The 14855-nt window shown below is 40.0% G+C and overlaps 1 protein-coding gene across 1 annotated transcript; it reads left to right on the top strand.

Annotated features, from left to right (window-relative positions):
* Positions 1 to 489: 489 nt before the first annotated feature.
* dnaja2b (DnaJ heat shock protein family (Hsp40) member A2b) lies at positions 490 to 6122 on the top strand. Its single transcript, XM_078256870.1, has 9 exons — positions 490 to 634; positions 1856 to 1915; positions 2331 to 2557; positions 2634 to 2714; positions 2845 to 2978; positions 3097 to 3293; positions 3440 to 3584; positions 4204 to 4331; positions 4441 to 6122. Exons 1-9 carry the CDS (start codon positions 557 to 559, stop codon positions 4627 to 4629), a joined length of 1239 nt encoding a protein of 412 aa, XP_078112996.1. The 5' UTR covers positions 490 to 556; the 3' UTR covers positions 4630 to 6122.
* Positions 6123 to 14855: the final 8733 nt, after the last annotated feature.

The following is a 14855-nucleotide window of genomic DNA, read 5'->3' as shown; positions in this document are numbered from 1 at the left end:
ATGCATGCACAGGTCCTGTTTGTGCATATGTGTGTATTTCGGGCCTGTGTGTAATGTGTAAGCCTATTTCGAGTGTAAAAATGTAATTTCACCCCTGGGGATATAAAGTCTTCTTCTTCTTAAACTTCTTAAGCTCCTGATTGCCTTTCTCTCACACACTTTCCCATGTTATCTAGATACAAACGCAAATTCCTGGCGGTCAGAAGACAAACTTGAATATAGGTTTGTAGCAGGTATTTTTCTGCATGCATTCTATTCATCCAGTCTAAGTAAATGTAACGTTACAGCCATTTCAACATACAGCGTTAATATTAGTAATAATTAAACGTGCCGTATTGAAAATGATACATTCAACGTAAATACATAAACCCTGTTAGTGTTACTGTTTTGGAATAAGAGGGTTGCTGTTTTGTGGCATCTGTTTGCGAGTGGGTGTTTGTGTCGCAAGATCTGGCAACCCTGGACAGTCACAGCCGGTGATTGTTGCCTCGTCGGTTCCTCGTTCAGCTGAACCTCCGCAGAAGGTCTTTCTGTGTAGCCGCCGCCGGTTAGCATCATGGCGAACGTTGTGGACACTAAGCTATACGACATCCTCGGGGTTTCACCGTCTGCCTCTGAAAATGAACTAAAAAAGGTAGGTAAATTACCATTTCAAACGAAAAGGATATGTATTTAGTAAGAACACATTAAAAAAGAAGAGAGGCCACCAGTGAACATTGGCCTAGAAACAAGCTAACGTGAACGCTAGCTGAGGATTCTCAGCATCAGCTTGCTAGCCTAACGTTAGCCAGTAAGATAAGCAGCTAGCTAGATAACTATTCAGAAGCTACTTCATGGCACGACGTTTTTGAAGACAATTAAAGCTATTAATTTGTATTTGTAAAAATACAATGATTGGGATTTTCATCGTTTCTACCGTTAGGTAGCTAGCTACATAAATTCGAAGGATGGAGATAGCCTGCCCAAGAAATACACTGGTGACCACGAGTGTAACGTTAATAGCTTGCCGGCTAATGACGTTAGATGATATATTCCAGCAAATAGTCTCCACCAATTCGCACAGTAAAGAAGCAAGTATCGACTAAACAGCTTAACGTCAGCTACATGGAAATAAATAACTTAGCTAACCAAAAAAAGAAAGCCGCTTGTATGTTCCCTGCTTGTGTGTAACATCTGGTAACGCTAAACTTGGCTTGAAATTAATCTTTACGTTTTGAATTACATTAACAGATAAACTTGTGTGGTGGTTATTAGCTAGCTAGTTCGTAAACGTTAATATCACCCGTCGTGTAGCTACTTAGCAAATATGTAGCTAGCTAACGTTACGTCTCTGTGTAACGTTACCCCAAAGTCCATTCAAACACCAGGCAGTTTATGGGATTGTTTACAATCAACAAACCTACGGCCCTTGTCAAACATCACTTAAGACATTTTACCATATTTTTTGTGACCGCCTGTATATTCGTCTTATATTATGTGACACCAAATTAACGAGAGTTAATGTAGCAAACGGACAATCGTTATCCCAGCGGTTTTTCCTACCAAAACGACGACATTGTGATTCATCTACTTTTTTATGTCTGAATGAAGCGCTTTTAGATTTATGTTAGTGGATTTGGCAGAAGAGCATGACAGTTATTTAACGTACAGCAGGTAAATCCAAAAGATGAAGGTTTTCGGATGTAGTTTTGTTGACTCCTTCACGCTTGAGTATTGTCTGTTATGTCAAAGGCAGCGATGCTCTTGTTAGTGTCCTGATGTGTTTGACAGCAGACACTTAGTGATTTGCTAGCAGAGCTATTTGACACAGTGTGCAAACACAGCTTGGTTCACTTTGGTTTTTGGTTTATTACAGGCCTACCGCAAATTGGCCAAAGAGTACCATCCTGACAAGAACCCAGATGCTGGAGACAAGGTATGATGCACCAAAGCATGTCATGGTTAACAGCAGCAACATCATCGTTAGCAACGGCGCTAACAACAGCAGCTCATAATTTAACAATTGGGACCAGGAAATTATGTCAACTTAGTTTTATCATGATCACTCAGCCCAACTCTTTGAGAATTAAGACAAGGTAAAGATCAGAGTACAGAAGATAAAACAGTGAAATGCGCATCTGTGTTTGATTTGTACTGCTGTTTGACTTAATTCCTCAGATTCTGCAAGAATGTGACACAAGAGACTAGACTGTCATTTTTATTTATTTTTTACTTTGTATCTGGCTCATCAAAGACAAAACTTGTTGGCCCTTTTTTATGTGATTTACCGATTTGTTTGTCTCCCACACAGTGTCAAGCTGTCTGAATGTTCCTTTTTTCTTATTTTCCAGTTTAAAGAGATCAGTTTTGCATATGAGGTACTGACAAATCCAGAAAAGAAGGAGCTTTATGATCGCTATGGAGAACAGGGGCTACGGGAGGGAGGAGGCGGCGGGCCTGGCATGGACGATATCTTCTCTCATATTTTTGGCGGAGGACTGTTTGGGTTCATGGGGGGACAGGGCAGAGGACGCAATGGAGGCAGGAGGAGAGGAGATGATATGGTACACCCCTTGAAGTAAGTGTTACATAAATACAGTTTGGGTGGTTCAAATATAATGTTGCACACGTCTCATAACTCTATTGTCACACAGAGTTTCTCTTGAAGACCTCTACAATGGCAAAACCACCAAACTGCAGCTCAGTAAGAATGTGCTCTGTGCTGCCTGTAATGGGTGAGTTTGCTTTAAATATCTCACTTTAATCGTTTAAAAAAACTGACGGAAGATGGTATGTAATTGCAGTAATTTTGTTTCAATAGAAATCTCTGTTAACAAGGCTGATGCTTCTTTGTTTGCCTTTTAGTCAGGGGGGTAAGGCAGGAGCAGTGCAGAAGTGTGTGGCATGCAGAGGACGAGGTATGAGAATCATGATTAGACAGCTGGCCCCTGGGATGGTTCAACAGATGCAGTCAGTCTGCACAGACTGCAATGGAGAGGGTAAAGTGTCCGAAATCAACCATTCTCTGACTATACTTTTTAAAGACACGGGTATTGTAAAATAACGAGCACAATGGCACTCTGAAAATGTCCAATCTCTGTATGTGTGCTTGTGCAGGTGAGGTGATAAATGAGAAGGACCGCTGCAGAAAGTGTGAGGGTCATAAGGTGAGTAAGGAGACTAAGCTTCTGGAGGTGCATGTGGACAAAGGCATGAGACATGGACAGAAGATCACATTCACTGGGGAAGCTGACCAAGCACCAGGCATCGAACCAGGAGATATAGTGCTTGTGCTGCAAGAGAAAGAACATGAGGTAAAAAAAAACAAACAATTGGCTTCTGATATTGATTGTTTAGCTGTATTTATTTTGTTATCATGGCTAAGAAGATTATCATTTTCATTAAGGGGATGTTTCTACATTTATTTGACAAAAAAATCTGGAATCTCAATCTAAATCAGGAATTCCGCCGTGATGGCAGTGACCTTCACATGGTCCAACGTATCGGCCTGGTTGAGGCTCTGTGTGGCTTCCAGATGACGGTTGCACACCTTGATGGACGTCAGTTGCTTGTCAAATATCCACCTGGCAAGGTCATCGAGCCAGGTAAACAATGTCTTCATACCACATATGTTGATTTTATCACTTTCATGACATTCCTGCTTTTTTTGTTTTGGTGGACATTCTAATGTGCAAAATATGTTTGCTCTTATATTTACTGGTTACTGCATCTATTAAGTTTTTTTTGCAGTTAGTTTAACTTTCTCCACTAGCCATTTGCAGCAGCTAACAAGCCATCTTATAATTTATAAAAATAATAAATAAAATATATATATAAATAAATAAATAAAATTGCCTGATAAATCATAAAAGTGTCTGTAATAAACCATTAACTATGATTTATGCAAACATGTTATGTCTTTACCCCAGGTCTTCGGCATACACATTTTATATGACAGTTAAAACTTGAGGATAGTGGAATATAATAGTTTTCTTATTAAGTGTGTAAATAAAAAAACAAAAACAAATTGGATGATTTTAAATTGTTATTGTAGCACACCATAACATGCCAAAAGCAAAGTGATGTTCATATTTAAAGTATACTTGCGTGACAATTCTGTTAGCTTATGTAACAACATGTAGTACATGTCTTGTAAATTGCAAGGTCAAAGATTCTTATTGCACCTTTACAGTACACCCTTTTGTTGGTGTGTTTGTGTGACAGGTTCTATTCGAATGGTGAAGGGAGAGGGAATGCCTCAGTACAGAAACCCATTTGAGAAGGGAGACCTTTATGTCAAGTTTGATGTCCAGTTTCCTGAAAACAACTGGATTAGCCCCGAAAAACTGAATGTGAGTTGAAATCTTCAAACATCCTGACGTGGCCAATATTAACTCCAATAAGCTGAATGATTGTGGTGTCATGATGTCTTTTCTTTAATTCAATTCAAATTTTTTTTAGGAACTCGAGTGCTTGCTTCCTGCTCGTGCTGAGAATCCTGTTATTGCAGCCGATGCAGAGGAAGTTGACCTGACAGAATTTGACAAGAGTCAAGGGTCAGGTAGTGGAGCCAGGAGAGAGGCCTACAATGATAGTTCTGATGAGGAAGGGGGCCATCATGGCCCAGGGGTGCAGTGCGCACACCAATAGAAAGACTCATACATTAAGACATGTACACACATAAACGCATAAATACATGAACATCCCTTGAGTCCCATTGCTAACACCATTCAAGACTTGACGGACATACATGCAGATTTCTCTCCTTTCATGATTCGCATGAAAAAGAGATATACACAAATACATATACACGTTAATCCACCCTCCTCAGTTCCATGGTGCCCATAAGTCATAGAAATGCTGGACGTTTGATGACCATTTTGTGTTTATGGACAGTAGTGCTCATCAAAGCCTCCAGCAAGAAGGTTCGCTGAATGAACTTGACTCGGACCGCCCTGTTTTCATCCTAGGCTTTTACCTTTCACTGTGGGAAACAGCCGTCTAGTGTATAAAATGCAAATATTGTTGACTATCTTGTATAAGGTGTAGTTTAGTCTATCACACACGCGCATGCTGCTTTCTTGCTGAAGATCTTGCACATGTAGATCCAGGGTCCGGACAGGACACTACAGAGAAATCTGACACCACACCCGTTTAAATTTCAGTATGTCACTGCTATCAAAGTGCCCTGCTTTCATAAGAGCTGGCCAGATTACAACCCTAAAAGTGTGTCCTCTGCACAGCCTGCTGAGAATCTCACGTTTAATCCACCTCATCCTCTAAGGCGAACCGTCATATTTTGAAAATGGGACTTTTTCTGTTTAGTCCCCAGTTGGCCCATTGCTGAAATTATAAAGCCCTGAGTAAAGCACCTGTCAGCCAGGCGCCATATTTTCTTAGTTTGGAATTCAAACTGGTTTGTCTTTGTTGATTTGAATGTTAGTGTGTTCGAGACCACAGAACTTGAACCTAAGTTGTGTTCATTTGATTTGAGGACACACTTGTGTACTTTATGTGTGTAATGCAGTGGCTCAGTGTGTGTGAGCTGCTGTAGAATGTCCTGACTTATTAGAGTGAAAGGTATTCCTGCTTTGTGTTGGACTGCGGTGTAAGTGGACAATTTAAGAGGAAAAAACAGAATGTTTATTTGCTGAGAATCTCTCCCATGTAGACATTCCCTCTACTAACCAGGACTGAGAGATCCTCCTCTCCTGCAGGAAAACCACTGGGCCCACACCAAACTTCTGTATTATACATATCTCCCCATCGTAGAGTTGTTAGACAGACTTACATACTTTGACATGTTACAATATTCCCATCACCATAGACCTGTAAATAAATATAGCCCCAGTCCATAGGTGCAATCAAAGTCTACAGCAGTGTCCTTCGTCTCTTCGCATTATTTCTTACACAAGTATTGGCCAACAGTGTCAATATAAATGTTATGTTCACATGAAGGAAAGTTGATGGAACCTCTGTAGACTTGTAACATGCACCTCTGTGACTCATTGTGTATGTAATTTAGGCCACGGGGATAATGTGTACACAACTAAAAGGGGTCATTGATAAATGACATTATTGTTGATGCTTATGTTTGTCAATATGGTAATTAACTGTATAATAAACAGTGACTTCAAATTTGAGATTTGTCTTATTTCATATGCACCGCCTGCATTCACATCTTTTGTAATGTGTGCTTATATGACCATAAACCGGAAGGCCGCTGCGGATACAAAATGTGGAGCATTGCACTTGCACGCATCCCAGTATTATCTGATAAACATATGTAGCTCAATAGATTATAAATCATAGAAAAACATACATTTGTTAGAAAGTGTTGACAACAATTACGAACTGAAAATGACTTTTTATCTAGACATGAATTTAAGCAGCTGTAGTTTCTCAGTCTGCTCCATCATCAGTTTCTCTGCTGTGGAGAGCTACTGGACCCAGGAGTTCCTTAAATCCTGCAGTATTCCTAGAGGATACCAAAGGAAATAAAGGGGTTGTTGGTTAACCTTACTTTGGTGTTCCCCGTTTAATTTAAAGAAGTGTCCCTTACCTGTCACGTTTGGACTGCATGACATTGGAGCGCTCTCTTCTCAGTTGCTCCAGTCGCTCTCTGACAACTGTCTTCTGCTGGTTCTTATCCTCCTAAAACACAATGTAATAATGTTGATTAAAAACTTAAAATTATGCACACTGATTTCCTCAAAATTCAGTATTTTACCTGTGGTAGATCTTGTGTGAGGTGCTTAAGCCTGTCTGTGTGTTTCAGGCCAAGCAGGTCTTCCTCTGCCTTTCTGTTCTGGATGATTGACAGACGCTCCTGAACCTGAAAGACAGTGTCAGGGTGACATGTCACCTCTGCCCCTCACAAACAATGATCTGAATACTCTTTCAGTGCCGCTCTACACCCTACATCCCTACTCTTCTTCTACACCATTCTCTCACCCTCAGCAGTTGTCTCTCTCTATCTCTCTGCTGCCTCTGTTCGACCTTTCTTTGCATGTCCACCAGGTTGCGCATTGTCCTTTCTCTCTCCATTGCCGAGACTGGCTCTCTTGCTCGCTCCCTCTCCATCAGTGTGGGTTCCCTCGTTGCCTCCCTCTCTGCAGGGCTACAGTCAACCTTTACATGGGAAACAGCACATGGTTGTGAATAATGTGAAAATGTTTAGCAGAAATCATGAGCACTGGCTGCACAAAGATGTAACAGACTTACTGTGGCTTGTGAATTATAATTCTGGTCCTCAGCATGAGCGTGTTCAGGCCCTCCCAGGTCCCACAGCTCGGACTCTGTTGCTGTGGGACACATTTCCACCTCAAGCACTTCTCTGTCCACATTAGCTGTCTCATTGGTCAGTTCAAAGCAGAAGTCACCAGCATGCCGCTCAATCTCAGAAGGGTTAACCAAGAGATGTGGTTGTGCATCCTGCAGGCTCTTTGCTTCCAAAGCTTGTGTTTGCAGGTCACATTCTCCCTTCTCTGGTTGATCCTCTATTGCTCTCTCCTCCAATGTCAACTAATGAGAATATAAAAGGAGAAAAATCAGATGCATGACAATAATACAATGTTTTATGGTCTGCTTGACACTTACAGAGTACTTGTCTTACTGTGCTGCACTGCTGGTCTGCAGACTGTGCGTTATGATGACCTGTGGAATCAGAGTGGAAGCAAGTGGGTTTCAGCTCTTCTCTGTCACTCTCTCCAGAAGTCTCGTCACACTGTGTTTGTTCAGCTGTGCTGCTTGTGTCACTTGACTGTACGAGTCCTGTGCCTCCGACTGCAGCCCCTGCCTCATAGTCAGCGTCATCCTCTGGTGGTTTGCTCCATGCAAGGGCGATTAGTGAGCCCTGTTTCTCATAACTGTGGGGGCTCTTTGTTGCACTGCCCACTTCTTCTTCCTGGGCTGGTCCGTCTGCCTCGAGACTCTGATGAGCATTACTTGCTGCATCTGATACACACAAGATCTCCAAGTAGGGCAGGTCCTCCATGACTGCTCCGCAACCTGGGGGAAAGCAACATATTGTAACTGCAGCTGTAAGTGTACGGTGATCTATGTTTGCCTGTGTTTGCAGTACCTGTACAGATGTCATGTTTGTCAGTCCCTTCTGCAAGTTGCACCACATTTAGTTCTCTGGCTCTTCTGATTGAATCCACTGTAGGAGCTTCAGCTGGCCCACCACTGCTGTTCTGAGCTTCGACCGGTCCACTGCAGCATGACTGAGCTTGGTGTTGCTTATTGCTGCTATTTTCGTTTGAGTTTGGATAAGGAGTAAGTATAGAGCCTGAAGTAAGAGGGGCATCTGAGATTAGTTGGAGTAGGTTGGTGTAGTGCTGTGCTTGAAGTTCAGATTCATAGTCATCTCGCAGAGCTTGGACACGCTGCACACTCTAACAGAGACACAACATTATTTTAACAGTCTGTGCTTTATTAAAAGAGCCTGAGTTATTGTGGAATCATTGGAATGGATGCTGTGGTTGTCTTGACTCACTTTGTCCATCAGTGCTGTCAGTAATGCAGAAGCTTGGACCTCCTGGAGCTCCATCAAATGGGTCAAGAGGAGAAGGGAACAATCCTCCAGCTGGCCATGGTAGCATATTGCCGAGTTACTGCTTATGTGAGGCTGGGGCTGAAGGTGTGTTTGCTTTAAGGGAATCTGAGTCTCATTGGGCATCTGCAGGCCAGCATGGATTTGTCTCAGCTTTTTTATACAGTCCTTTCTTAAAGCAGCGTGCTGATGACTCTCTGCATAGGAAACAGGAAACAAGAAAGATGGAATATAGAAATGAGGGGAATACAAAAGAAAAGTAATTCTGACAAGCATGCAGCAGAAAAAGAAGAAAATAATGATTTACTCTCTTCTGGAGGCATTGTGCAACCTGGCTCTTGCAAATCCTCCATGGAGACCCCTTGTGCCAACTTGACCAGGTGCTTCCTCTCCTGCTCCTGAGTCAGCACCAGCAACTGCAACACTGCCTGCTGTAACAGGGCCAACGTTTTTGTTCTGCTGCTGATAAAACTACTGCAGTGGGTTTCCTTTTAGACATTATTTGACAAACATCTTACTCACAAAATAACATAATTCAAATATGATGTTATGACATTATGTGCTGCCTACAGTATGTCTCAGAATCAGTGGCCCATAAGCAGATTTACAATACCTGCTGTGGTGATACTGAGATTACGTCTTTCTTTTGCTCTTCCTCTTCACCATGTAGCCACAGGGCCGCCTGCTCTGCTCTGCAGGGACTCCTAACATGTGGCCTGAACAGATAACATGGATGATAGACTGCATACAGCTGAGACTGAGTGTGCAAAGGGCATAAAGCAGGCATTGGTGATAGTGAGTACATTTCCATTTTCAGTGTTGAACTGTTATTTTCACTACGGTTGGCTCACCATGTCTCCCAGGACTGCCGAGCTGCCAGAAGAGCGCTGTAGGACATTTTTTCTCTCTGAGCTCTGAGAGTTGCCAAACTGATGTATAGACACAACAGTCTCAGGCTCTCCCTGTCCAGCCTGGATGGCAAAAGATGAATGAATCAACTCATTTCGGACCTTGTTAGTGCCATATATAAGTCAATGTGTGTCAAATCTGTAATTTGCAAACAATTCCTTGCATTCATGGTTACATGCTTTGGGTACAATGTGAGCAATATGTTACACTAAGTAAATCAGATTATTATAAGAGCATTCTAAAGTCAAGCATGTGGATTTATGTTGGTCATCTGACATGATTTAGATTTTCCTGATGTGTAGACTTACTTCCAACCGGTTGGAATTTGTGTGATCTGCACCTGATGTGCTTCAAAAGTATTTACCTCTCGCCCAGGACTGTTAGTGTGTCCCTTTCTTGTTGACAAAATGTGTGTAACTCATACAGGAGCGAGACGGCAGACCACAACTGTTCCCTGGACTCAGGACGGCTTCTCAGGCAGGCCCTGCAGATGAATCATCATTTTTACTATTTGGCTTTTATTTGATGCCCATTAAGGGAGCATGGCAAAATCAAGTGGTTTGTTTGATTAAGTACACTGTGTTTCTTTTTATACATAATTGAAGGAGATTTTCCTTGTTGGAATCACAATGATTGCTCTCTCAACAGTACACATTGTATCTTTACTTCTGTTTTGTTTGTTTTGGAACCAGGAAATATTGTTGTATTGTAGTTTGGTTGTTGTTGTCTCTTCAATTTAAGAGGTTTCAGTATATTTAGTTTCAATTAATCTGACATTTATAATAATAACCTTGTTATTGTGTGTTACCTGTACATCCTAAATGCCCCTGGCAGCTCAGCCAAACGAAGCATATCACCTGACTCTAAAGCCTCATCTGCAAGATCCCCCAGCCCCTCCTCTTCCTCATGTTGTTGCCATGGCAGCATGTTTTCCCAGATACTCAGAGCTGTGGTATCACCCAAAAAAGAAGAGGGAGGAAAGAAAAACAGTAATGTGAAGCACCTGAACCAGGCTATATGATGCTGAGTAAGTTATAGAGTGAGGAGATTGTTCTCTGTTTTATATTGCAACTAAAGTTCAGAGAAACATTTCCTTACTGTAGTGCTCCTGGAGCATTTCTGTATAAAGCAAGTGGGTCACCACATCATATTTCACTTCTACCAAGAGGAGGACGTCTGACAGGGACACACAGCCCCAGGCCTGACCCCTAATCCCTAGGCTTTGGCCCTGCCAGGGAGAGGGCAACATGCCTGGCACACTCTCTGACGCCAATCTACAAAGATAAACACATATCAATATCACAATTATAGTAAACAAGCACTTCAATGTATAATGGGTGGCTTGTAACATTAAATAAAGGTGTTACTTGTTTCTAGTGGTTAAGAAACATTCTCGCTCAAACAAATTCAAAGTTGAATTAATTTGTAATAAAATGCATTGTTGCTCAAATTGTTGCTTAGGGGTTTTGGTGCTACAGCCTTACTTGCTCTGATATGACGAGTATTGTATGATGGCTTACATTAGCTGATGGTTTACGCAAGCAGACTTTAGGTGCATAATGTGATACATGCATAACAGATATTACTGAGTCAGGTCCCTGACTTTTAAAAAAAAACTTGTGCTACTGTTTAGTTTAGTTTAGTTCAATCAATCAATCAATCACATATATACACAACATCACATACATAACATAAATGGTAAAAAAAAAACAAAAAACTAAGTGTCACCTTAGTTCATGCAGTGTCATCTTAACTCGTTTATAATCAATACTGATCGAAAAGGTGTAGGTTGAAGCATTTGCTTATTACACCTACCCTTTTTACATTCTATTTTATTCTTATTTTGTTCTTAGGTCCCTCAGGATATTATCAATCTTATAAAATGTATTATCATTAATTTCTGTATTTTATACATATATTAACACGCATATGTGCAGAAGTAAAAAATAAACAAAACAAAATACATTCCCATTCATATACACATTGCCATTCATGCCTCACTTTTATATTTGTTAATCATCCTACGTTTTAGTGTTTTTTTTTAAAATCTTTGTAGCATGTAACACATTTTTACTTCCTCATCTAAACGATTCCACATGTTTACTCCTTTTGCTGATATACATCTTTGTTTTACATTTGTTCTTTGTGAACATGCACATTCCCCTCAGTTCATACTTGCTCTCTCTAATCTGAAACTGTTCTGGAAAGACTCTGCAACCATCCTATTTTTGACTTTATACATTATTTGCATTGTTTTGGCTTCCACCAAGTCTCTAAATTTAAGTGTGTGTATTTATAAATAATCTGTTTGTTGGTTCAAGGTATTCTGCTCTGTTAATGAGTCTTATTGTTCTCTTTTTTAATATATAAATAGGGTTAGTGATTGTTTCATGTTTCCCCATATTTCCACACAATATGTAATGTATGACAATATTAAGGAACTGTACAATACATATATAGTGAATTTAAATTGAGCACATCTTTCGTTTTATGTAACATCACAATGGACATCGATACTTTTGTTTTCACTTGTTTGATATGTGATTTCCAGCATAATTTGTGGTCTATAATCATTCCTAAGAATTTGCTTTCATAGACTCTTTCTATTTCCACATTTTCTATTATGACATTTGCTTCATAATTGATTTTTTTTTAATTTAAATTCAAAGACAACTTATTAATATCAAACCATCTTTTTAAGATTTTCACCTCTTTCTCCACTGTCTCCGAAGGTCATCACCAGATCATATCATTTATATACAATATGAACAGCTTTGGACCGAGTACTGAACCTTGTGGAAACCCACATGTTACTTTCTTTAAATCAGATTTATCATTACCTATTTGTACATACTGCTGTCTGTTGTCCAGATAGTTACTAAGCCATGTGTGTGCTACGCCGCTTATGCCATATTTTTCTAGTTTTGTCATTGATATTGCATGATCTATAGTGTCAAATGCTTTTTTTAGGTCTATAAATACTTCTACTGTGAATTTCTTATTTTCTATTGCTGTTGATATCTGCTCTACTAATTCCATAACTGCCATTGTGGTGGATCGGTTGGATCTGAAACCATATTGGTGATCACTCAATAATGTGGGTTTCAACGAAATGGTCCATTCTTAGAACTAAACGTTTTTCTAATATGTATAGAGAACTGAGGAAGAAGAGAGATAGGTCTGTAATTTGAAAAGGAGTGCATGTCTCCATTTTTATAGATAGATATGATCTTTGCTATTTTCATTTTGTTGGGAAATATGCCCGTTTGGAATGATTGGTTACAGATATAGGTTAATGGTTTTGCTATATTCTCTATAATATTTTTTATTAGTGTCAAATCAATATCATCACAATCAGGAGATTTTTTATTTTTGAATTTATTTACTACCTCAATTATCTCCTCTTCCTCAATCCCTTCAGAAATATGGTTTTGGCATGTGTGTTGATGTTATCTTCACCTATATCATCCTTCACTTTTAGCTCCACAATATTATATTATTTTATATTTGTCACTTGTGGCCACAGCGACCGCTGTTCAGCAGAAGTTACATAGGCTTGCTTTAAATTAAATCATCATGTTTTGAGCAGATCTTACTGTATGTTTTACAGGTATAGCCTCAATCTGCAAGGTTCCATCCTTCATATAAGCATTTAGTGGAGTAAAAGAATATAAATCCCCCCTCTGTACTGTGGTAGAGTCAAAGTATCAAGTAATGTATTATAAAAAGGGAACAGTCAAGTGAAGTGCCTTTACATTAGAATTGTATTTGAGTAACATTTCAACTTCTTAAACTTGGGGATTTTACTTTAGGGATTGCTTACCTGGCCCAGCACTGCCTGGCTGCTTTCTTGAGCCTCTTCACACCTCTCACACTCCCATACTGCTCTTTTTTTCCCACCACATTTTTGAAAGTATTTTGGTCTGTGCTTTGGTTAAGGCAAATTAGCTCATGAGGATTGATGATAACTGGTTTGTCCGTCATGTAGAGAGTGTTAAGATTTCCAACATTTAGCAGCTGGATGTCCCAGTAGAGCTGCAGATAACAATATTGACTCTTAGTAGGGATGACAAAATAATATCTCAGACACTGTAGTTTGAAATTCAGACGAAAGAAAACAAATTCACTGACTACCTTTTCCTTTTTTTCCCTCTCCCTTTCCATTTCTAGTAGAACATCCAATACGTTTTCACCAACACATGACCAACTACTGTCCGCTCCTGCAATCTGAAACAGACACAGTGTTATGAAACAATCCGATCACACGGTCCGTATCCTGTCATTTACTGGCTTAACCTTTGTTGACAGAGTTGACTTACGAGCACTTTGAGAACAAAGTTACACTAGGCAGGGTTCAGTTCACAAGGTTCTAAAGGGTTAATGAGACACAAGAATATATACATTGTCTAACAATCACTCCATTCACTTTGATGATGTGAGAGTAGATAGATAAGAAAAGGGCAGCAGAAGAAAGGAGGATTGGTTCAAGATAGGTGGTGCACGAAGATAAATCTTCAGGGAGGAAAACAGTGTCACAGTTTATGATACCAATTCAAACAGATGAGAGAGGCTTTGTTCAGAGTTTTCACAGAAGGGAATGTAACAGATTCACAACACACAGGTACAGAGAAGTATTTCATAATGAAGAATGGATATTTGATCAAACAATAGCTGCTTTGTTGTTTAAGACATGTCTGAATTTTTACCTTCTTCATTGCCACATGTGCTTCATCAGTGTTTGAGGAAACATGAAACACTTTGCGGTAGAGAAGACTCACATCTTCAGAGGAAAACTCTGCTCCGACAGACATACCCAGGGACCGGTACAGACCAGCGATACAATCCTGAAGGAAGACGCAAGGACATATGATGTAGATGAAAGGACATGAGATGTAGATGAAAGGATATGAGATGTAGATGAAAGGATATGAGATGTAGATGAAAGGATATGAGATGTAGATGAAAGGACATGAGATGTAGATGAAAGGATATGAGATGTAGATGAAAGGATATGAGATGTAGATGAAAGGACATGAGATGTAGATGAAAGGATATGAGATGTAGATGAAAGGATATGAGATGTAGATGAAAGGACATGAGATGTAGCTTACACATTAACAAATGCACTTCTCACCCAACATCAAACCATCTTACCTGCTCCATGTTTTCACCACTGTGGACTGCTAAATTATACAGGCGGCTACTATGGTTACAGCAGTACTCTAGACAACAGCCGGATCAGGTTACCAAGCAACAAAAGTGACAGTGTATCTGTCAGAGGGAGAAATGTGATATGTGACCATGTGACACATTACACTTGTATGAAAAGTGTGCTGTGACATTGAACTACTAGTGAAAGTTAATGGATCCCAGTGTGTAAATTGTATATTATGTTGCATATGTGAAAGTAAGT

Source organism: Sander vitreus, chromosome 8 (assembly GCF_031162955.1).
Source record: "Sander vitreus isolate 19-12246 chromosome 8, sanVit1, whole genome shotgun sequence".
Lineage (NCBI taxonomy): Eukaryota > Metazoa > Chordata > Actinopteri > Perciformes > Percidae > Sander > Sander vitreus.
The sequence above is the reverse complement of the archived record's forward strand: the minus strand, read 5'-3'. Positions and strand labels throughout refer to the sequence as shown.